The sequence below is a fragment of the Lissotriton helveticus genome, chromosome 9, assembly GCF_964261635.1.
Source record: "Lissotriton helveticus chromosome 9, aLisHel1.1, whole genome shotgun sequence".
Taxonomy (NCBI): Eukaryota; Metazoa; Chordata; class Amphibia; order Caudata; family Salamandridae; genus Lissotriton; species Lissotriton helveticus.
Genome location: NC_136070.1, coordinates 78,644,269 through 78,670,228, shown reverse-complemented (window position 1 = coordinate 78,670,228; position 25,960 = coordinate 78,644,269). Strand labels below are relative to the sequence as shown.

Sequence of the window (25,960 nt, the reverse complement as noted above, 5' to 3'; positions counted from 1 at the left end):
GCATTAACCTCCTGTGTACGATGACTCCAAAACTAATACCAATCTGAACTAATGTGTAAGACATAGGCTATCGCTGAGCTAATACCTGTTGTTTTCCCCTCTTCCGCTGGTGTCCACTAATTGCGTAAATACGGGATACATAAGTGGTACCACCAGTGATGTGGTGTAACAACAATAAAAGAATAGCCCATAAATAGTAATGACCAGCGGTCCGTAGATAGATCGGGTCACAATGAACCAAAAAGAAAATAAGGAAAAAAGAATGCGGGCTCAACTTAATCATCCATCATCTCGGGATGATTACAAACTGCTAGCTGTGTAGTAGCCAATGGGAGAGTAGAACTCATTCACAACATGAGCTTTGTGCATTTCAGGGAGGCTCAGTACACATGGGCCCCTAAGTGGGTCTGCGAATCAGCGTGAAACAAATATAAATGAACAAATAGAAATGCAGATGCTCCAATATCGATTCCCTTCTTGTGGGACAGTGCTTTGCGGAAAAAAACACACTCATACAGGTGACAGCATACATTCAAGCGCTAAGCGCGTTACCGCATTTGTGCCTGGTGCTCCCCGCTATGCCAAACCCGATATGAAGGGAAGCGGAGGTCTCACAAACTGTGGTGTGGCGAAATCCAAGGAGGGAACGCCCTGTAGCTGTGAGGAGGGATGGCAAAAACTCTGGGGAAGAAGACAGAGTCGACAACTTGTGGCAGCGGCAACGGCAGAGACGATTCCGGAAGTGATCGGGAGGAAACAGAAAACAACTAGAACGCGAAGCGCTCCTCCCGTCCGGAAGCAGATTTTTAACTCCCAGCCAGCCCCGCCTCTTGTGGTGACGGCACCCCGGCGAAGCAATCATGACAGTTCCCGGGAGGGATTGGACTTCCAGGATCGTTCAGCTGTCCTAAGTTTGCGTCGTTCCGTGTTTAGATTGTCGTTGTACCATGGTTTGGATGTTTTTGTTGAGGTATTTTTTAGTTGAAGTGGTGCAATATCATCCAGGATGTTAGAGATGGTTGAGTTGTAGGCGTCAGTGAGAAACTGCACCTCAATCAAGTCAGCTTGGGAGTAGAGGGCAGTTTTACAGTGGTCAGCTAATTCAACTGGGTTAATTGAGCTCAAATCCCTTTTCCAGATCTTAGATTTCGTTGGATGAGCCTTCCTCAGCTTCACCTCCATGTTGATATAGAAGAGAATGCAGTGGTGGTCTGACCAATTGCAAGGGGTAATGGATTTAAGTGTGATGGACTGTCCTTTTGAGATAATTAGGTCTAAGGTTTCACCTGTGTTGTGTGTTGGTTGGTCACAGTGCTGCTTAAGTTCATGATCCTTCAAAAAGTCTTTAAAGCAAGTAACTGCTTGGTCATTAGGATTAGACCAGTGGAGATTGAAATCGCCAAGAAAGATTTGGGACATGGCTGAGTCGATATTACTCGAGATGATCTCCATCAGTTGTTCAATGAAGGGGAGGTTGTCTCCTGGAGGGTGGTAGAAGGTGTGAAGTTTGCAGACCGGCCAGTTGTTACTTGCGATGTTGCGACATAGATATTCACAAGCAGAGGGCGGCGAGGACTCTATGTGGGATATCGAGAGTGTGTTTCTGTGAATGCAAGCTAGGCCCCCTCCAAGCTTCATGACTCTGTCTAACCCAATTATGTCGTGAGTAGGAGGTACAAGGAGGTCTAAAATAGGAGTGGAGGCTGGATTAAGCCAGGATTCAGTAAGGATGATGATGTCAAGATCATTGTGTTAATTTAGGTCGAATATTTCAGAGGCATGTTTGCTGGCTGACCTGCAATTGAGTAGAACACATTTCAAATGTGGAGGATTTGTGGCTGAGGGAGTCTGGGTGACATTCACCCTCTTGAGATTGTCTTTATTGATGGCTCTATGATTATGAGGAGGTTCTCTATGCAGGGTCGGATGTACGGTTTGTATTTGCTTCGGCGGGGCCAAGTTGGGGTTGGACTTAGTCGAATAGGAATTATGAAGGTCATTAAGATCATTGGACGCTAAGGTCTCTGCTATTCTGGGCTGTGTGGGCGCGTTAGCTAAGGTAATGGTTTGCACCACGGCGGAAGTTACCAACTGGCCCAAGCAATCACTATCACTAGGGGACGTTCTAGGCAGATTCACAGAGGTGAGTAAGGAACTGATCATTGGGAAAAAATCCTTTAAAAGGACTTTTAGGTCATGTAGTTGGGTAGTGAGAAGGTGCAGCTGGAGAAATATATCATCCAGGCGCGCACCTAAGTCTGAAGGGGCATAGGATGTATTGATAGAGAAGGGGAGTCTACGTGTAAGCCTTTGTGCCCTAAGATGGTGGATATTTGTTCCTGGGGAGGGAGTGGAACGTGTGGGACTAGTGGGGTACGGTGAACCTTGGGAAACAGAGATGTATCATTAGCAACAGTCTCTGAGGGTCCTGAGCAGTTCCTACCGGAGATCGAAGGTGTGACAGATCATGATCGGGGGTCAAGGAAGTAGCATTAGCGACAGGGGTCTGACCATATCTCTGAGTGTCCTGAGCAGTTCCTACTGGGGATCGAGGGTATGACAAATCATGGTCTGGAGTCAAAGATGTAGAGTTAGCGACAGTGGTATGATCATATCTCTGAGGGTCCTGAGTAGGACCTCCCGGGGATCGAGGGTATGACACATCATGGTCAGAGTAGGGCATTTGTCCCATCACCCACATAATATGTGGCGTAGGGGGAGGGATGAGGGGAGAGTGTTCAATTGAAGAAGACAAAGATACACCGTCACCTGGGGATCTCTCTGCGCGCGGAGCATAAGGGGTCAGACTAGGTGACTGTGTGCCGAGAGGACTCGAAAAGTCCCTCAATTGCTGGGGCAATGAAAATAGGGAACTGGGTGAGTTCTCCATGCGGAGAACAGAAAGACCGGTCTAGATAGTTGTGCACCGAGCTGCCCTGAGATGTTTATCACCTGTTGGGTCGAGGGACTAGAAGGTCGGGGCTCCTCCACCAGGGAATGAGCATCACTGTGAGCATCTATCAGTGAGGAGTAATTCACAGTATCACGCTAAACATTGTTTCAAATATTATGGTAATAGAATTTCATAAAGAAGTAGCTAGATTCCCTTAGCACGAAGGGGGCTGTATTTCCAATATCCTTAACATTGCTCGCTGTTACCTGCTATCCATCCTCTAATACACTGAAAATGAAGATTTCGAAATCACACCATAACAGAGGCTGCGTAGCAAACAGACATCGGAATGAACTAGTAGGGGATTAGTAAACAGTTGCTTACACAGGGGCCAGTTCGCAAAATGAAAACATGCGCTCAAACCTGAGCAAAATGCACACAATTTCTAAGGATGGAACAGTAGATGTGTTGGCATATCATCGAGAACCATTTTAATTTGCCTAAGCACAATCATCACGCCCCAGCTTTTCCCAACCGGTATCAAACTCTGGGTTCCAGCCTTAGCGTCTCTCACAAACTCTGAAGCGCCCGCCGAGCTGGTAACGCATCCAGACGCTCCCGGTTGCTGAGCAACGATATGCCGATCATGTGACTACACCGTCACTTCACGGTGATTGGCTCACTCAAGGGCGTTACCTCCTGCCCCTCCTCTGACCACGCCTATCCCGGAAACGATCCCCGCCTCGTTGCTGTTTAAACATATACGGCGTCCTGACCCCGCTTCCACATCTTCGGGGTCCAGTAGAGGGTGATGCAGGTACACTGAGGGTGCCGAGCGTCGAGGGCGTGAGTAGTACCTGTGATTCAACGATCGGCTCACTGCTAAGCTAAGTACCGATTCTAATGCCAATGACTCACTCTATGTCTCTTTACCTTTTATTTGACAAACGTGCAGGGTGTGCCAATTACGTTCTCACCCCCTCCTGTGACCCATGGTGTTCCTCCTTAACACCAACAAAGTGAGACATTTTAACTTATTTATTTTACGCGATCGATCTGCACTATTAATTTGATCGCAAATCGGAAGTTAAGCTTCCGTTTTTACTTTACCTACACACCTAGCTCGTACCACGCATAGCACGTAGCACTTCCTTCTGATTAGCAGCTAAAAACCCAGGGGCTAAGGTGGTGATAACTATATGTTATATTTCCCACTACTGTCTCTGAACCACATTTGGAGCACCATAGATTTATGGTAACCATCAGAACAAATACTAAATGTATGTCCTGTTCTACATGTATGTCCATGTCCCCTTTATTTACAGGTGCAGAAACCGTAAAGTTGAAGCCTCCTAAACCAGGAGTGATTAGGGAGACAATCCTTTCTTCCTAATATTTTTTGCACTTTTTCACTGTTTTCCTTATTTTCACTTTCACGTCCCTAGGTAAGGGTGGGCCTTAGCGCGTCCATACCGCCAGGGTTTAAAACACACTTTTTGTCCTGAAGAATTGCCTGGTAAAATTACACCGTTTCGTGGCAAGAAACATGTCGACTGATATCTAGGAATCTACCACTCAACTAAATGTGGACTGCTTCCATACACATAGATTTTAATATAATGTCTTTAGTGATCATAGAATAAAGTTCCTTTTTGATACACTACAGACAATTTTTAATACCCTCACCACCCATTAGTTTAGTTTTCACAAACACGTCCTAAATCTCACTAACCTGCTCCGCAGTAGTCCTGGCGTTGTAGCACACCAAAGAGACACTCGGTCTCTTTGGTGGAGCCCAATGATGAAGCATGTCATCACCAGGTGGTGAGTGAGGGCTTTCTTTAATGTCCTAAGTGAGGCCATTCTTTCTTTTTTTGCTCCCTAATGTGGTTTAGAGTAACCATAAGACACTCGTTTCAATGTACTCAAGGTCTGGTGGGCAGGGAATGAGGGGGAGTGTGTTACTAAAAAGCAAAAAACTAATGACCACCAAATTCTGGGAGCTTACAGATACTTTCTTCTAAGCACTCTGGGTTACTTGTCCTAATTGAGCATAATTGCTCAAAGAACTTCTGAACAATTTTCACACACACACACACATGTACACACTCTCTCTCTCTCACACACTCTCTCTCTCTTTCTCTCTCTCTCTCACTCTCTCTCTCTCTCTCTCTCTCTCTCTCTAGAGGGTATGTCTGGCAAGTGATACATTTCTTTGTATCTAGATATAGGAATATTGATAAATGCTAATTCCTTTTCAGCTGCACAGTGCTACCAGTTAAAATCGAAACCTGTCATCTCTAGAAGGAGCATCCTTATGAAGTAGAAGGTGGTATCAATATAGGGGGGGGGCTGTTTAACAGTGATGATGTACTGAATCTTGTTATGCTTCAGTTTCAGAAATATCAGCTTCATTCAAGAACAAAGAGAGATGGTTCTAAAAAGATACGCTTAAGGTATATTCTGTCTACTGTTAGGATTAGATGCTCCACTTAAATGGCAGAGTATAAAAACTACCTCATTTGTCTTTGGATAGCCACCTTGACCTGCAGATGTCAGTGCCTTCCACAGTGACAAGTGAGAGTTGTGATATCCATTACCTTACCTCATTTCCTTTTTCACTATTTTCACTATTAGCTTCACAAATAAAATTCTAACCGTGTGAAGTTGACAGTAAATGTGGTGAAGCTTGGAAGAGCGCATATCACTCCCATTGGATCCAGAATGCAAGTTTAGTGCTTTCTGAGTTGAAAATGAGCCGCAATGGTGAAACAACTGAAAGCAGAAGTTATTACTTCTGAGAAATAACAGGAATATGCGAACATGTTTATGCCCTAGCGAGATAGACAACTTGACCCATTATCAATTGTACACTTTCCTGGAAAATAAATATCTCAGGTTGCAATATTTTCATCCATTTGACCAAATCAAGAGATATTGAAGCAGTGCTCCACATTTTTTTTCCTGAAGAAGAAAATGGGGGATTAAAATCATTGTAAAGCCAATACAAGGCTGAATAATAGCTTTGATTAGTGAATCATTGGGTCAAGTAAGAGGTGCTATATCGTTTTCAAAATTAGGTTATATTCTGCTCATAATCATGTACGTCTAAATGGAGGTGAAGATAAAGCCGCGCTTAGTAACTGGGTCGGTCAGAATATATGTTAATACAATTCGTTCAGTGTAACAAACAGCAGATTTTCAATTCATTAGGCCTATTTTGAGAGATTACCTGGCTGTATATCCTGAATGCCGTCTTGATGACAACTTCTTTCAAAAGACCAAGTAGAATCTAATCATATAAAAAGACTGAAAACAGGTAATTTACACCATAAAAACTGAGAAATGTACTACTGTATGCTTATACCTTTGTTTGGAGTAAATGTTTTGCATTTTCTTTGATTCACAGGAAATTCCAGAATTATTTCTAGAAAGCGGAGTCTTTCATGTATAAATCATTTTTGCATATATAAATAAATATAGCAGGTGCACATTTGCAGATCTTTAAATGGCTCTCCCAAGTACACTTTGCTTTTTTTTTGTTTGACTAAGTAAGTGTCAGGAAGAAGGGTTGGAGGTACTGCTTACAGCTTAGTCTGATCTGTGTTCAGAGAATCAGTACCAGAAAGCCACCCACACTGAATTCCTTTCAGAGAAGTAAAGGCTGGCAGTCAACAGAGAGCGCTAAGTCAGAATGTGCATGCTCAGAGGATGCTCTGTGCGACAGTGCACAGGCAGGGATATATCATTCCTAGCAGGACACAGACTCTTAAAAGTGTAGAGAGATGGTAGCCATCTTGGATCTTCAGGTAAAATATTCCACATGGTTCATCTGGTGTTCTATGTATTACAGTATACGCTCTTTTGTGCTCTCCTATTGCATTACTTGTGGTATGGAATGTTGGGATTGTTCCTTCCCTCTGCTTAGTATTATACTGTATTAAAATGTGTGGATACAATGGCTTAGAACATCAACTTCAGTTGATGCTGATCCACTGGGCTTGTCTGACCTGTACTTTTACTGCTGGAATAAAGATTCCTGTTTCACTTCAACTCTTTGGATTGCGTCTTTACAGTTCACAGAGTGCTTTGCTTGGTAATCATGTTACAATGTTGCTGCCCTAGGATCTCACAACATGCACACCAGATTTCAAGTGACCTTTGACCCTGTTGAAGGGAGGTCGCTCCCCACACCGCGTAGCTCCACCTTACTGCGCCGTGTCCCTGACCCAGCTGTTGCTGAGTTCGAGGCCCTCTACCACCTGCGCCTCATCCCTGGTGGCCAGTGGTAGGCCCTTAGGTTTGTCTTCCGCATTACTGGTTCTGTGACTGCCATTTTTCCCCTGCTTGTTGCCTTATTGCTTGCTGCCTTGTTTCTTGCTGACTTGTCGCTCTGTTGCCTTTGCCTGTGCTTGTTCCCCTCCCTTGCCGATCCCGCCGCTGCGTCCCCTGCGGCCCCGCCCCCCCCGTATCTAGCGTACCTTGCTGGTTGTATATTATTGTGAATTGCATCTCTGTGCCTTTTGTACTGTATTGTATTCGCATCTCTGTGCCCTTTTTTCCACCTCTGTACCCTCGCCATCCTCCCTCCGTGTTTCCCACCACTGTGTCCCCTACGGCCCCACCCCCCACTCCCACTGGTCTGCTCCCCCCACCCAGCTGCTCCTCCCTCCCACCTTCCCCTCTTATGGCGGCCGCTATGTGGCCGTGCGCAGCGGGCACGCCTAAGGCAAGTCCGTCTGCACCCGCCCGTGCCTGGACCGCGCCCAGCGCCAGAACCCCTGGACCCCAAAGACACCACGACACCCGGCTGCACTATGACGCCAGCACCCTCCACGCACTCAACCCCGGATGAGAACACACCTTCTACCGGGCCACCCTGAAGCGCACCCAAGGGCCCTTCACCTGCCGGAACTGCAGCTTCTCCAGCATCCGACCTGCAAAACCACCAACCAACGAACCCAACCACCTAAGGTGTATCCTCCTCAACAATCGCTCTGCCCGCAAACACGCAGTCGAAATCTGGGACCTCCTCGACTCAGCAGCCCAGACGTCGCCTTCCTGACAGAAACCTGGCTGAACCCCGCCCCAGCACCCGACATCGCCATAGCCATCCCGGAAGGCTATAACATCGCCCACAGAGACCACACCAACGGAACAGGAGGTGGAATTGCCAACGTCCACAAGAACACCCTCAGCGTCTTGACCATCACCGATGACACCCTCAGCACCGCCGAACACCTGCACTTCCAGATTCACACAGACCCCAACACCACCCTCAGAGGAACCCTAATCTACAGACCCCCCGGACCCAGACTACAGTTCAGCAACTCCATCCCCGACCTCATCAGCATCCACACCCTCGCCTCCACAGACTACATCCTCCTCGGGGACCTGAACTTCCACCTCGAGAACAACAACAATGTCAACTCCACCACCCTGATCGACAACCTCGCCAACATCAGACTCAGACAGCTTGTGACAACACCCACTCACGCCGCCGGTCACACGTTAGACCCCATCTTCTCCGAAAGCCCCCAGGTCTTCTTCAACCACACCACCAAAACGCACTGGACCGACCACCGCTGTGTCCATTTCACCTTCAGGAAGCCCACCACACACCACCGCACCCAACAGATGCCTCGTCGCTGCTGGGGCAAAGTCACCGAAGAACAGCTAGCTGCCACCCTCGCCCAAAACCCACCAGCCGACCCCACCGAACCCGAAACCGCCGCCCTCAACTTCCGACAGTGGATCGACGACGGCACCAACACTCTCGTCCCGCTCAAGACACCATCCAACAGCCACACCAGCAAGAAAGCCTCCTGGTTCACTGAAAACCTCCAGGCGTCCAAGCATGCATGCCGGAAACTGGAGAAGAACTGGCTCCGCGACCGATCACCAGACAACTACACGGCCCTCAAGAACGCCACCCGCAGACACCATCAACTCATCAGAACCACCAAGAGGACCACATTCAAGGACCTCCTGGATAACAACGCACACAACAGCAAAGAACTCTTCAGTATCGTGAAGGAACTCTCCAACCCCAGCTCCAACACCAATGACATCCCCCCTTCGCAGGACCTATGCTACTCACTGGCCACCTACTTCCACCGCAAGATCACAGACATCCACGACAGCTTCAACGCCACGACCGCCCCACCAACTACTGAGAACTCCACCCCCGCGCCCACCAGACGCCTGATCGCATGGTCAAACGTCAACGACGATGATACCATCAAAATCATGAACTCCATCCACTCTGGATCCCCGTCTGACCCGTGCCCACACCACATCTTCAACAAAGCCAGCACAATCATCGCCCCCCACCTCCAGAAAACTATCAACATCTCGTTCAAGACAGCATCCTTCCCGGAGAGCTGGAAGCATGCCGAGATCAACGCCCTACTCAAGAAGCCCAAGGCGGACCCCAAGGACCTCAAAAACCTCCGTTCCATCTCCCTGCTCCCGTTACCAGCGAAGGTCACCGAGAAAATCGTCAACAAACAACTGACCCGCTACATCCTGGACCCATCCCAGTCTGGCTTCCGCAGCAACCACAGCACCAAAACCACCCTCATCGCCGCCACAGACGACATCAGGACCCTGCTCGACAATGGAGAAACAGCGGCCCTCATCCTCCTGGACCTGTCAGCCGCCTTCGACACGGTCTGCCACCACTCACTACGAACACGCCTACACAACGCCGGGATCCAAGAGAAGGCCCTGGACTGGACCACATCCTTCATCTCCGGCAGAACTCAGAGCGTCTGCCTCCCACCCTTCCGCTCCACCGCCACAGAGATCATCTGCGGTGTACCCTAGGGATCTTCCCTCAGCCCAACGCTGTTCAACATCTACATGGCACCCCTCACCCACGTCGCCCGACAGCACGACCTCAACATCATCTCCTACGCCGATGACACTCAGTTGATCATCTCCCTCACCAAAGACCCTCACAGCGCCAAAACTTACCTCCACGAAGGACTGAAGGCCGTCGCCGAATGGATGAGGAACAGCTGACTGAAGCTGAACTCAGACAAGACGGAGGTCGTCATCCTCGGCTCCACCCCTTCAGCTTGGGACGACTCCTGGTGGCCGACTTCACTGGGAACAGCCCCTACACCCAATGACCCCGCACGCAACCTGGGGGTCATCCTCGACTCCACCCTCTCCATGACTAAACAGGTCAACGCCGCCTCCTCATCCTGCTTCAACACCCTACGAATGCTCCGCAGGATCTTCAAGTGGATCCCCACCGAAATGAGAACAGTCACCCAGGCCCTCGTATCCAGCAGGCTGGACTACAGAAACGCCCTCTATGCAGGAACATCAACCAAGCTCCTGAGACGGCTGCAACGCATCCAGAATGCCTCGGCACAACTGATCCTCGACATCCCCCGCCGCAGCCACATAACACCCCACTTAAGAGACTTACACTGGCTCCCCGTCAACAAGGATATAACCTTCAAGCTTCTCATCCACGCACACAAGGTCCTCCACAACACCGGCCCAGCGTACCTCAACAGACGACTGAGCTTCTGGGCCTCGCCGTCGCCACAGTCCCCCGCATCCGAAGAACGAACGCCGGCGGCAGATCCTTCTCCCACCTCGCCGCCAAGACCTGGAACACCCTCCACACCAACTTACGGCAGACCCAAGACCTACTGGCCTTCAGAAGACTCCTCAAGACCTGGCTCTTCGATCAGTAGCAGCAACCCCCCCCCACCCAGCGCCTTGAGACCCTCACAGGTATGTAGCGTGCTTAACAAATGCCCTGATTGGTTGATTGAGTGATTGAATACATATTGATTTGTTCTGGGAACATTTTAGATTACCTAGAAGTATCCTCAAGTTGTGTGCTGATGTAGAACGTGCACAGTTATATTCCATTAGATGCAGAATCATCCTGACCACTCTCTATGTTAAACCTTGATTGTAGGACCTTGGGTAAACTGTTAGCTAAGACTATTGAGGGTTCTCCCCAGCCTGATCCACTCGAACCAGAGTGGCTTTACACCGAGTAGAAACACCACCTCCATTGTCCATAGACTATTCCAAGTTATCAGTGCCACACAGTCATCAGGAGCGACTGCAGCTTCCATTGATGTAGAAAAAGATCTTTTCATACACTTGACTGGAATTATGGGAGAAGCCTGGCATGTTCAACGTGGTACCAGGCAGGGTGTTCCCTTAATGCTGCTGCTGTTTGCGCTAGCCATGGAACCCGTAGCACATCACTTGCATAGTTTAGGTGATGAGGTCAGCATAACCGTAAATAACTATACACGTCACCTCGCTAAATGCTGACAATGTATTGCTTATATCATGAACTACATAGGTTCAGCAGAGTCTCCTGCATGGTAGTAAACAAAGATAAATCATATCTCTTTCCTCTTTCGGAACTGAGTGGGAGGGAATTTGACCTAAACATTTTTCAAGGTTCAACCCTAGAAAGATGCATGTTTAGGATTTACAGAAGCCAAGAGTATTTTATTATTGGAAATCTTGGCAGAGCAGTAGCCACAGCTCAGTCCCAGGCGACCTTCTGGGGAAAATGACTATAAAAGAATGGAAATGATACTGCTACTCCAACTACATTACTTCTTTGCAAACATTCCTTTGATACTTAACTGCTTCGCTGCGGCCGGAATTCCCCTGCTGTGCTGGAGAATTCCACACGTGCGCGGTTCGGACGGCCCCTGGCCGTCCTCTGCACACGCCCACCGTAACGTCAGACGGCCGTAGGCTGTCCGACACAGAGAAGCAGTTAAGAGGACCGCCTTCCAGGAACCAGCACCCTATTGGTTCAGTTGATATGGGGAGCAGGGAGGTGCAGAACAGCACTGAAAACACTTTAGTTCCCTGCAACTAATGGGGGCGTGGGAACTCCCAGTTTTGAACACTATTGCGCACAATTGCAAAATTTAGTACAATGGTTCAGCCTGGACAACTCGCCAGAATCGACATAGATAGGAACCAAATAACCCCAGTTCAACATCTAAAAGTACATCCTCAACATTGAGTTGCAGGTGCTGCCTTAATCAACTCTTTTTTTTGCAGCAAAGTATAGCTGGAATTGCTACATAAGGAGGCCATCCATGGGAAAGCCTTATGCTCTTGAGCATCCCCTGAGCAGATTTAAATGACTATTCAGCTTCACTGAAATGGCCTCATGGAGGAGAGCTGACTTCAGTACAGTTGCCAGCTGTTTCCATCCGGAATGCATTCGCATTTGAGGACATGAACAGGGGTCATCCTGGTCCAATTCTTGACACATGCAGCAGTTATAAAAGCAATGAAAGCTACATGGGGAAATGCAGATGGTGAACCTGAAGTGACAGAACAACCCACAAACTGCTCACCTGGGGCCAACAGCGGCATGTGATCACTAAGCTATACAGAGCCATCAGATTCACATGCGCCAGAGACTGCACTCCTCTCAGGGTCAAACGGGAAATATACCCCAATGCACCATACCCATTTAAACCACATTTTCAGGGCATGTTTGTTTGGAATGAGTTGTCTCATATATATATTTTATGTTGGAAGCAATGTACAAATTTATACGTGTTAGGAATTCGTAGTCCTATAGGCAACTTTTGCATTAGAGCAACGTATAAGGCATTCACGACAAATTTATCAATACAAATGACACAATTGTTTCTAAAAGAACATGCAATATAAACTAACCATGTGTTTAAATTAAGAGCTGAAACTTGACACTATGTGATTTAGTGTAATAACATGTCTCAAGATGGCGCACAGATGAACATCATTCAATGGGCCTTGTGCGGTAGCACAGTCCTATGTTTGTGTTGTTGCAAGGCTCAAGCAATTGGCGCGCATTTTTGAATGTATAATTTGTATATAATGGCAGTTGCACATACACTCCCCATCAGTGAGCAAGGACGTTAAGTCCAAAACGCGTCTGATGGCTTGCACCACAACGAAGTAAATCGTTTTTGAAAATTGAAGACTGGCTTGGCGTTATTTTGTAGTCTGCAAACCTGTCAGTGCAACGAAGCACTATTGGAGACAAGTCGGAGAATCATATATATATATATATATATATATATATTCACTGAAAAAAACATAGGTTTCACACCAGTTATATGTATGTATTTATTTCTTATTGAGCGCGGCTGTCACCCAAAGGGTATCCTGGCGCTGAGACCTATCCATACATCTGTTACCTAGGCTACATTACTCTGGGGAACAAGTAAGTCTTAAGGTTCTTTTTAAAAATAGGCAAATCAGGGCAACTCCTCAGTGCTAGAGGAAGGGTATTCCACAGCTTGGCGGCCGCAAAACTAAAGGCACGACCACCCATTCTCACTCTGTTTATTTTAGGGACTTTTACCAAGAACGCCGAAGACGATCTCAAAGGTCTGGCTGCCTGATACCAGAAAAAGAGGTTCTGAAGAGGTATTGATCCCAGTCCATACAGGGCCCTAAAAACAAGGCATAGAGCTTTAAATGCGATTCTCTGCTGGACTGGGAGCCAATGCAAATCGGCCAGGGCTGCCGATGAAGAGGCAGACCGCGGTCGAGACAAGGCCAATTTGGCGGCCATATTCTGGATCCTTTGAAGCTTTAGGACCAGAGTCTTCGGGGCACCCAGAAGTAGTGCGTTACAGTAGTCTATCCTACTGAGAATGGAACTACGCACTACCTCAGCTCTGGAGCCCCGAGGAAGAAGTGGCAGAATTTTCCGTAGAGCGCGGAGCAGACCCATACACGTCGCTGTCGTCCTATTTACGGAAGCATCAAGCTGCAAATTAGTTAGGTGGAAATTTTACTCGCATAAAACCATTGAAATTCCCACGTTATAGTTAGTTGGACTCACTATAACTTGCAGGTGCAATGCACTGCTGATGACGTCACATATTACATCACTCATGACATGGTCACTGACATCACTCATGACATCACTGATGACATCTCAAATGACAGTACTGATGACAACATCCTTGTGACAAAGTGGCAGACCTCCTATCAGCATAAAATAACCTTTGACACACACATTCAAAAATAGAAACTAACATTTTCTTAAAAAAGGAGAAACCAATACCAATTACAACAACTTATTAGGTAATTCCAACATCTACATACACATCCACTCATTCACCAACAGTTCTATATAGTCACTCATGCATGTACTTACTCATCATATGTACTCATACACCTATACATCCTGTTACACACTAATACTCATCCATATAGTTACTCACACACAAATTCACACATGCAAATAAACTATCAAAAAAACATTTACTTGATTATACTGCTATATACACACCACTACACATACTTCTACAGAAACGGAAACATATTTACTCTCTTAAACAATCAATTATAAAAACATATACTCACTAACCCACCCATACACACAATCATCCACCCATACAGTCTTGCACACATGCTGTCTTCAAAATACATACAAATAATGAGTCACTCATTCATGCATCTGTGCTCTAAGTAATATCCCCCACCGAACCATACAGACACTGATACTGATACTCAAAAAAACAACTAATAACCCATATACACACTCATGTAGCTACTCACCAACCCATGCAGCCACTTATACACAAAGTGAGACACAGATACAGATATTTAAATATGTAAACATTACTCGCTAATATATGTATTCACTAAGATACATTTAATAAGTCAGTTAACCAATCAATTATACACAAAAAAACATCCATTTAGACATTTATTTACCCATTTATTCTTCCATCAACCTTTAGATATACATATATAAAAAATATTTATTTTTCAGAAAGATACACATTCACTGGATGATGTCATCAGTGATGTCATTTGAGATGTCATCAGTGATGTCATGAGTGATGTCACTGACCATGTCATGAGTGATGTAATATGTGACGTCATCAGCAGTGCATTGCACGCGCAAGTTATAGTGAGTCCAACTAACTATAACGTGGGAATTTCAATGGTTTTATGCGAGTAAAATTTCCACCTAACTATAACTGGTGTGAAACCTATGGTTTTTTCAGTGAATTTAATAGGTTTTTTAAATGCTAATTCCTAACTATAACTGGTGTGAAACCTATGGTTTTTTCAGTGAATATATATATATATTACCTACTGGCGGTCGCCAGTAGGTATATATAGTTAGGATTTTTTCTCTATGGGATTTTTGAAAATTCTATGTCTAATAACTTTGGCGTTTGTGGACGGAATTGGCTGAAATTTTCAGGAAAATGGAACATTTTGTTTCTGAGCAGCCCCTGAAAATTTGGGGGGGTTTCGTCAAGGGGGGGCCGAGAAAAAAGGGGGGTCCCAAAACGTGTTTTTAACATTGAGTTTTCCATAGGGCGGTTGGCCTCACTTTTAGCCCGAACGGCTGAATGGATTTGCACGAAACCTGGCAAAATTGTAGGGACTGGTAACCCGATGTGCCTTTGCTAGGTCTCAATATATGTGCTCCAGTGGATTTTGAGAAATTAACGTTCAAAAAAAGATATATATCTGTAACAGCGGACCGGGCAGCGCTCCAGTTCGCGTACTTTTCGCGTTACGGAGCTTTGTGAAGCGAAGCTGATTGGTTCTCCGGCGTCTGTAAACATTCCAAACAGTCCGTAGCGGCCGCCATCTTGTCTCTCGGTAGGATCGAGAGACAAGAGGAGGCCAAAGCGAAGGGGCAAATGACCATAAGGGGGCATAGTAGATCCTCGCTGACCCCCTAGGTTTGATGTGGAGGTTTTAAAAGGGCCCCGCGGGGCAAAAAAAAAAAAATAATAATAATAATCGAACGGCTGAATGGATTTGTACGAAACTTGGCAAAATATTAGGGACTGGTAGCCCGATGTGCCTTTGCTAGGTTTCAATATATGTGCTCCAGTGGATTTTGAGAAATTAACGTTCAAAAAAAGATATATAACAGAGCTCCGCTTCGCGTACTTTTCGCGTTACGGAGCTTTGCGAAGGTGATTGGTTCTCCGGCGTCTGTAAACATTCCAAACAGTCCGTAGCGGCCGCCATCTTGTCTCTCGGTAGGATCGAGAGACAAGAGGAGGCCAAAGCGAAGGGGCAAATGACCATAAGGGGGCATAGTAGATCCTCCCTGACCTCTTAGGTTTGATGTACCATTTTGCCAAGTTTGGTGTAATTCCGTTCAGCCATTCAGGCTGTAGACGTATCTAAATGTCCTATGGAAAATTGCATGGGGAAAACACATTTGAAAGTGTTGAAATTTAGAACCAATTAAAATGTTACTTTGGTTTTGTATTTGTGTGTGATGAAAGTTAATTGGTTATGTATATATCTAAAATGAGAGGAAACCACAGCCATTTTGTGATACTACTGTCTGAGGTACATTTGTGAGGAATTTTTGGTGCTCAATTTCTGGTGTTTGGTTTACACAGTACTAACACTTCTCCTACTTTTAAAAAGGTGAGTTGTTAATTTGTAAGGGGAACTATGTTGTACACTTTAAGATAATTTGAAAAATGTTTTCTGTTATTTATTTACAGTCCTTCTGTTATACTAAATACTAAAAACGATAAATGAAAGTGATTATTTTTTTCTGCAATTTACAGCAAGCAATTTCAAAATAAAATGGCTCACAATGAAGAGACCGTGGCAATTTTTTTTGAATTATCCACTACATTTATTGAAATTGACAGCACCAATAATGAAGTATTCTCACAAGGAGGAGATGACTTGAATGATTTTTTGGATCAATCTCTTGATGGCGAATGTATCGAATGTTTGGAGACCATAGAGTTACAAGAATCATCATTGCAGACTTTTCATGAGGAGATTCCAGATGAGATGATTGAAGAGGAAATTCCTGATGAGGACATGTTACTAGTTCTTTCAAATTTTGAAAATTCAGAAGAATAAATTTATATTTAGAAATACAAAAATTGTTTGAGACATTATTCATTTTTATTTTTTATTTATGAGGTTGTAGCGAAGTGATTGTAGTATAAAATGAGACTTATAGTATAGAGTGGAACATTTTTATGTTACATGGTAAGTTTACTCATATTTACTTCCCTTCTCCCACTATATTATCTCCAATGTGTATTTGACATCTCTTCTTCATCTCCGGCCTCCTTTCTCTCACTGTCTGTCTCTGATGCATCTTATCGCTGCCATTTTGTGTAATTACAGAAGAGAGTAAAATAAAATAGTTCGGAACGTGAAAAGGGGGCAAAGTAGAGTACCCCTCACCCCCTAGGCCTTCTCAGGCGGTCCCAAAAGGATCAGTTTCTGCTTTCCTGAGAGATTATGGTATGAGTTCCATATACCACAATAACTTGCATTACAACATGCAAGATATCTATCTCCTATTACCAACTTTTGGAGATATTCGCGCTAAGCGCGAATATCTCCAAAAACTAACACCTGCCCTGAGCAGTTCTTAGCCATGTTATCCAATGGGAGGTGGATAACATGGCTAAGAGCATTAGCTCGTTAATGCATGAATATCGCTGAGTTTTTAGCGATATTCATGCATTGCGGCCGTTTTTTATCGCATTTGCGATAAACCTTGATAATAGCAAGGTTTATCTTCGATAATTTCTGACGATGCTTAGCGGTAAAAAATTCGTTGCTAAGCATCGTTAGCGATAAATATCGCTTAACTTTGGCAATATGCACCAACGTCTGTTAACGTTCGATTCGAAGGAAATGAGGAAGTGTTGAAAAACATTGTCTGCGCCATCTTGCCTTTTTTGAAATGCCACACTTTTGTTGTGCACGGCAGCCATTTTAGATGCCTTGACCAGACCCACTCTCTGCACGCTGTCGATTCGTAGCATGGCTCCCCACCCTCGCAAGCATCTTCCCCAGGCACTGCTCACCCCCGCTCTCTGTCTTATGCATGGGCAATAAACCTCCCCCATCTGCGCTGCTCTTCCCTGAGAATCACACTCTGTGCCCGCCCGACACCTCCCTTTCGCCCTATTCACTACCGCACCCTCTGACACTCCTCTTCCTCTGTGTCCGATTGTCCAGGCCGGTCCTAGGCTATCAGCTAGCCCTGCAGATGTAGTTTATGGCCCCAGCTGTAAAGAATCACCCCTCTTCAAAGGAGTTATAGTAGATCAAGGCCCACACCCGATGAGATCCGTCACACCACACGTGTTCATACTATCTGAAAACCATCCTGTATTGTGATTGGGGAGGGGACCGAGCCTGAAGCGGAAGATTCCAGGGATGACTCTTTGTACATCAAAGTTTTTACAATTATGTGTCACATTAAAAATATATAGCACTCCAACAAAGTAGTAGGAATATAAAACTTTAATAACTTATAAATATATACAACAAAACAAAAACAGTAAAAACATTTAAACAACGAAGAGACCGTGGCAATTTCTTTTGAATTATCCACTACATTTATTGAAATTGACAGCACCAATAATGAAATATTCTCACAAGGAGGAGATGACTTGAATGATTTTTTTGATCAATGTCTTGATGGCGAATTTATCGAATGTTTGGAGACCATAGAGTTACAAGAATCATCATTGCAGACTTTTCATGAGGAAATTCCTGATGAGATGATTGAAGAGGAAATTCCTGATGAGGACATGTTACTAGTTCTTTCAAATTATGAAAATTCAGAAGATGTTGCCTGGGTGCCGCACTGATTTGGGTATCCGGCGTGGGGCGTCCCGGGGTTGTCAGTAGCGGTCTGTTGTGCGAATAGTTCCAAGGCAGCAGAACGCGCTGAAATCTGGATGTCACGAAGGTGATGTCTAGTAAGTTGCCGCCCAGCAAATAACGGCGTGGGGCGCCGCGGGGGGGGTGGGGGGGAGGCAGTCCAAAGTTCCGTTAAAAGGGCAAAGGAAAGGATCGGTGGTTTGAACCATCAGTCAAAAAGGGGAGGGGGTGCAACAATTTTTCCTACCGGGTCACACTGTGCTTTCACCGGAACTGAGGTCTGCAGGATTCTAGTCATTCAAACTGAGGCTGGCGCCAGCATGGGAGCGCCGACGTCCCGCGGCTACAGTTTCGTCACTCCACGGGCGATCATGGCAGTCATTCCCCATCGGGGGTGTCTGCGGGGGTCGGGGACTCCCGCGGCTCCTCTAGAATCTTCAAGGTCGTGGAGGACTACGGTGGTGGAGTCAACCAGTGACCGGGCCATTTCTTTATGCTGGGCCCGCTCTTGCCAGGTCGACCGCCATTTTGAGAGTTCGGTAGCTACTGGCGATCGCGGGGTCAAATGAGAGGACGGGCTCCACCCTGCCGGGCGAGACGTTGCAGCATCGCCACAGTGGAAGAACCCTTTTCCGGGCGCCTGGAGCGCTGAGAGTGCAGCTGGGAAGCCTCCACCTGGGGAGGCGGGAGAGGCCTGTTCGCACCGTCTCTCCCTCCCAGTGCACCCCACGGCGTCTCGCTTGAGATTTGTTATGGCCGGACCAGGCGATGAGGACGAGAGGGGGGGGGGTCGGAGGCATGTGCAAGACATCCCCCCCCCAGGGTTGTTGCAGCAATTATTCAAGAAAGAAGAAATGTCCCGCCCGTCTTTGGGCCGGACCTCCGGTGGATGGCGGCCGGACGCCCTTTTCTCTGGCCCCATGAACGGGTTCCTTGGCTCATCGGCTGCAGCCGGATCCCGTCGGCCCCAGCCCCCGGCCGTTGGTGGCCGGACCGGGAGAGAGTGTCGAGGGATAACCTGCAACTCTCAAGGGCCACCGCGGCCGGACTGGGAGAGAGAGGGGAGGGTCGAGGACATGGACATTCCCCCCCCTGAAACTCTCCAGTGTTGTCAATCCCCCTGGCCGGGTCCCGCTGGCCTCGGCCTCTCCTCCGGCTACACCCTACGTGATGATCTCCTGGCCGAGGCGTGGCAGCAGGACCCGCCTTATATGTGTTGCTTCCGGCTGGGCGTAGCCGAAAACCTGTTGCCCTTTGGAAGTTTCTAGAATGGGGCGGATGTCTGCTGACTTCTATCTTTCCCAGTTTGCCGTTATTTGGCCGTGGCAGGCGGTGGGACAGACACGTTTTGGGGCAGTGAGGGGCGATGTTTTCAGGTTTCTTATTACGGGCTTACTTCTAACGTTTCTTGTTTCTAGGACAATAATAGGTTTTATCATTACGTATTGTTATCGTTTCTTTGTTTGTTATTTAATAAAAAGTTCATAAGTGGCCTACTGATTTTCGTTTTCCTATTCTTTTCTTTCCAGGTTGTTTCATCCTAAAGTTTCTGTTAACAGGATACAGTGATCACTTCGTTATTATTGCATATGTCCTTTTCACTAGGGGTGCTCTCTGGTCGGGCCAGATGACCTATCTCTAGTAAATGGTCCGGGTGAAACAGGTGCATCAATCAGTGGGGAGTAGATAGGCATGACAGATTACAACGGTTGAGAAAGGTCCGCATTACGTACCCTTTCACTACTTGCAAAGATTTTCCTACGTTTATTTGCAAACAGGGAATACTTCAAAAAAGAACTAATTCCCAAACAGTCAATGTTCGGACAATCAATCAATCAATGAGGAATGAAATAGGTACGACGTGTTAAAGGCTTGCGTTACCTACCCTTCACTATCTGCAAAGGGAGAGAGAATATTCCTATTCTTCCTCGTTTGCAGGCAGAGAAGATCCTTAAGAGAACCAACTTCGAACAATTCAATGCTCGATTCAAACAATCAACAAGGGGTACTGTGAACACAAATGAACGCCGCTTATGTACATACACATTGCTATTTTCAACAGGTTGTTCCTAATGTTTCTATTTTAGCGAGGTCAAAAAGAGATCCCATTAGTGGCCTACTGATTTTGCTCGATTCCTTTTGTTTTTTTACACGATTTTTCGCTATCTGCAAAGACTAAACAGAGTATTGCGACTCTGTGCTTGTTTGTAAATAGAGAATGAACCAAAGAGAACAATCAATCAAATGGAGAGAGAAGCAGGCACGACGGATTACAACGGGGGCAAAGGCCTGCGTTAACTACCCTTCACTATCTGCAAAGAGAGAGTACTCCTAATAGAAATGAGGGGTGGGGGGCAGCATTCAAAGCAGATCAGTGTGCATAAACACGAAAATGTTTTTACTTACCACGTACTTGACATTCGACAGCTTATGATATTTGCTATTAAAAAACCATTGAAATTCACTGAAAAAACCATAGGTTATAGACCATATATAGTTAGGAATTAGCATTTACAAAACCTTGAAAATTCACTGAAAAAACCATAGGTTATAGACCATATATAGTTAGGAATTAGCATTTACAAAACCTTGAAAATTCACTGAAAAAACCATAGGTTATAGACCATATATAGTTAGGAATTAGCATTTACAAAACCTTGAAAATTCACTGAAAAAACCATAGGTTATAGACCATATATCGTTAGGAATTAGCATTTAAAAAACCTTATTTTACTCACACAAAACCATTGAAATTCCATATATAGTTAGTTGCACTAACTATATATCGCGCACCCGCAATCCACTGCTGATGATGTCACATATTACATCATTCATGACATGGTCAGTGACATCACTGATGACATCACTGATGACATCTCAAATGACATCACTGATGACATCACTGATGACATCTCATTTGACATCAATGACCACATCACTGATGATATCATTCATGTGACAATACAATGCATCTCCTCACATTTTAATATAACCTGTTTCACCCAGTGTTAAATACAGAATATAATTTTTGAAACCATTGACACACCAATACTAGTTACTACATACGCACTCACTGATTCCTACGTCTACACACACCTTCACTCATTCACCCATACAATCATTCATACATACAATCACTCATCTTTACAACACTATCATATGCACTCATACACCTATACAAACACTCACAGTCTCCCACTCATCCATGGAGTTACTCACACACCTAGTCAGTCCTGTAAAGAATCAATGACACTTCCATTTTCTTGTCTATACAGTTAAACATAGAGCACCTTACATTTTCAAACATATACTAACACATACTTACCTTGTTATACAATCATTGATACAAGTACACATTGATCTGCACAGAGTCACACACCTCCCAGCCAGCCACACACACACTCAGTCTCCCATACAAATACTTGGACAATCAATCAGTAACCCATATAGTTAATCATATAGCTACTGATCAAGCCCTCAGCCCCAACCAGGGGCCCCGCCTCGACCGATAATTGCTCGACTACTAAATTATCGGGATAGGGACACTGCACTCCGTGCTGCACGAACTGCTAAACAATTGACATGTGAAGGGGTCAATTTCTCACTGTACCCAGACTTTACGCCAATTGTCCAGGACCAAAGAAGAAAGTTTCTGGGCGTGAAGAAAAAACTGAGGGATCTACAAATAGATTATGCGTTGCTGTACCCGGCTAAACTTCGGATCACGCATCAGGCAAAACAGTGCTTCTTCTTGAACCCGCAGCAGGTGGAGGATTTCCTCAAAACATTGAGACGCGAACGTGGGAATCGACATTTGGAGGAGGAGGTGGAGAATGAGGAAGACTGAACTGTGTGTACGAATTGCTGAGGACTCTCCTGCCCTGCTGTGGATTGAGTTTAGGATCGGGGTGCGTGCTGTTCACATGACACCGCACTCAAGACTCTGCTGGGGTACTGCGAATATGGACAATCAAGAGTGATGAAGACGGCATTGGACTATGGGTGGTAAAGTATGGCAGGCGACACCCCCCTCCCTTTGCATTGCCCCACTAAGGGCGGTTTCGGATTTGGGGACGAGGAGCGGGGGGTGTTAAAGTGTGTACCTTAGATGACCCTACTAGGGTGTGCCCCTATGACATTGTTCGTTACACTGCGGCTGGTTGGGGGTTTGCTAGCGGTGATGGGTGGGGGGGATTGTGAATGCTGGAGAATTGGGGACACTTCAGTGGGTGGAGGGGGGGATGGGCACAAAGTTGGAATTGTTGCACGTCGGTAGTTTCAAGGTGGGTGGGGGGGTATGTATGGGGTTGTGCCAGGCCGGAATACTTGTTGGATACAGATGATACAAACTACGAAGAGCAGGACCCACCGACTTAAGGAGGCTGGGTGGGATGGGGTCTGGTTGATTGCAGGGGTGAATACTCGGAAGATGATAGAATGCATGAGACGTCAATGGGCACATGGGTTGAACGGAGAGTTGGTCTGGGGTGTGCCTGAGCGAGTTGGGAGGGGTCAGGGGGCGGGGGGGAAGCATGGGAGTTTGGTTGCATTGTACAGAGGATCCACACGAAATTGCAGAGTACTTGGAATATATGGACTAGCGCGTATGGGCGGTGGGGAGTGCGGGTGGGGAGTAGTATTGTTGTGGCTGCTGCTAATGATGATGGCTGATATGGCAGGGAGCAAACTGATGATACTGTCCTGGAACGTACGAGGTATTAATGACTCTAGAAAAGGTAGAAATATCCTTGCCTACCTGGATAGGCATAATGTGCATATAGCCTTGTTACAAGAGACGCATTTCTGCCCTAGATCTGATCCTAAATATGCCAGTAAATGGGCCTCGGTCAGAAAGTTCTCCTCATACTCTTCGTACTCCTGGGGCACTGCTGTTCTAATCAAAAAATCAATTGCCTATCAGGTGTTGGGAGAGGTTATTGACCCTGATGGACGCTATGTGATACTGTGGGGTAGACTTGGCATAGATACTGTTGCTATAGTGAATTGTTATGCTCCGAATGTCGACACGCCAGAATTTTTCACCACGATTTGGGGACATGTGTTGGTGGCGGGTGCTACACATATTATTTGGGGGGGGACTTTAATGTTACACTAGTACCAGGTATGGATAGATCAGATGGTAGTAGCCAATATAACAGGCAGGTGAGGGATGTGCTACTGGGCGTCATAGAGGAGGCGGGGCTGGTGGATAGTTGGAGATACGCACATCCTGCACATAGAGAGGGCATGCACTTTACGTCTTACACTAACACGTGGGCTAGATTGGATTACTGCTTTGTGTCTAGGGGGCTGGGTACGGGAATAGATAAGGTAACGCACCTACCCAGGACGTATTCAGACCACTGCCCAGTATTGTTGTCTCTGGTGATTCCGGGTCATGATAGAGTGAAACCTCCATGGAGATTGCTCCCTACTATGCTGCTGGACACAGTCTTTAGAACAGAGTTGGGTGACGAAATCGAAGAGTTCTTCCCCAGGAACAAGAATTCAGTTGATAGTGTAGAGATGGTGTGGGAGGCATTCAAGGTCACGGTCAGGGGAATTTGCATTTCAAAGGGCGGGATGATACTTAAAGACATTCAGAGGACGTAGGGTAGGTTAGAGCGCAAGCTTAAGGAGCTCGAACTTGGGATGGCGAGGGGGGGTGACTCGGACCTACATAATACATTTAGAGAAAAACTTTCCGAGTTTGAGGAGGAGGCGGCGAGAGAGGTGAAGTTTAAAGGAAAATATTGGACAGCGCAGCGATACTGCGAAGGGGAGCGGCCTGGCAAGGTTCTGGCTGTGATAACGAGAAAGCCCCGTTTTAGTGCCAACATATTAGAAATAGTTACGTCCGACGGCATACGTTGTCAGGATACGAGAGGGATTCAGGAGGACTTTCTTTTACACTGTAAGCAATTATACACTTCTCGACAGACTACCGAGGTAGATATGGGAAGTTTTCTCGATGATATTGCGCTGTGTTGGCTCAGCGATGTGCATAGGCAATTCCTTAGTGCACCGTTGGAGACTGATGAGATCCGAGATGCAATTATGTCGCTTGCCAATGGTAAGGCGACGGGGTCAGATGGACTCCCCGCGGAGTTTTATAAATGCTACATCGATATCATGGCACCGGTTCTTAAAGAAGTCTATGAGGAGTCGCTGGAAGTTGGGGAACTCCCGGGATCGATGAGGGAGGTGGTTATTACCTCCTTGTTGAAACCGGGTAAGGAACCGACGGACACAGACTCATATAGACCGCTATCTCTCATCAATTGTGATGCGAAGATCCTTGCCAAGGTGCTGGCGACAAGGCTATCGTTGATTATGTCTAAAATAGTTTTGCCGGATCAAGCTGGATTTGTGCCGGGCCGTGCCACTGCCCATAATCTGAGAACACTGTTCTCATTGATTCAGACGATTGCCCCGGAATTGCCTGTCGCTGCTGTTTTCATAGACGCCACGAAAGCGTTCAATTCGGTCGAATGGACGTACCTATTTACCATTTTACATAGGATGGGGTTCCCTAAATTGTTTGTTAATTGGATTGAGCTATTATGTACCAGACCGGCTGCCAAAGTGGTCGTTAACGGACTATTGTCGGCCCCGATACCAATAATGAGGGGCACCAGGCAGGGGTGCCCTCTCTCCCCTCTACTCTTTGCGATGGCAATTGAGCCTTTGGCATGCCGAATCCGTCAGTTGCACAGAGCCAGTGCATTTCACTGCTTTCAACGCCAAATTGGAGTATCGCTGTATGCAGATGATATTACGCTGTATGTGAAACATCCCCAAACCAACCCCAAATCCTATTTTACGAGAGTTTATTATATTTGGAAGATTGTCAGGAATTCAAGTCAATTGGAGGAAGTCCCAATTTTTCCCACTCACGAGTGCCGTCACGAAATTCCAGCTGGACTATCCGCTCGAATGGTGCGATACAGATCTTAGGTACTTGGGTATAGTAGTATCTCTAGACAAGGACGTGACACTTAGGTCGAACTATGGAGTGGCCATCACAAAATTGGCTGATACGATAACGCGGTGGAAAGCCTTACCACTGTCGATGGCAGGGAGGGCGTCGCTTATTAAGATGGTGGTGCTGCCGCAATTCTTATATCTATTCCAAAATATACCGTATTTTCCTGGCGTCTTTTTCTTTAAACAACTGCGCTCGGAGCTCCTACGTCTTTTTTGGGGCGGCAAACAACCTCGGCTGCGCTGGAACATCATTACCCAGCCGTATGAGGCGGGAGGTTTTGATGTGCCGGACTTTGAACTTTATTACATCGCTTCCCAAGCGCAATACGCGTATCATTGGGTGAAACCCACACCGTGCATGCCGCAAATTGCTGCAGAGGATTGGATTGCGCGTCCTCTTCCTCTTAATGGTATCCTATTGGATACGGT

General features: G+C 46.2%; 1 protein-coding gene across 1 annotated transcript in view; it reads right to left on the bottom strand.

Moving 5' to 3' along the window:
• Nucleotides 1-1,752: 1,752 nt before the first annotated feature.
• LOC144783134 (uncharacterized) overlaps nt 1,753-25,960 on the bottom strand; it is a 64,608-nt gene continuing 40,400 nt past the window's right edge. The window contains exons 5-7 of the mRNA XM_078662270.1: nt 6,126-6,185; nt 5,499-5,668; nt 1,753-1,795 (exon numbers count right to left, since the gene is read on the bottom strand). Coding sequence (XP_078518396.1) covers nt 1,753-1,795; nt 5,499-5,668; nt 6,126-6,185 — 273 coding nt within the window. The remainder of the gene's footprint in view (nt 1,796-5,498; nt 5,669-6,125; nt 6,186-25,960) is intronic.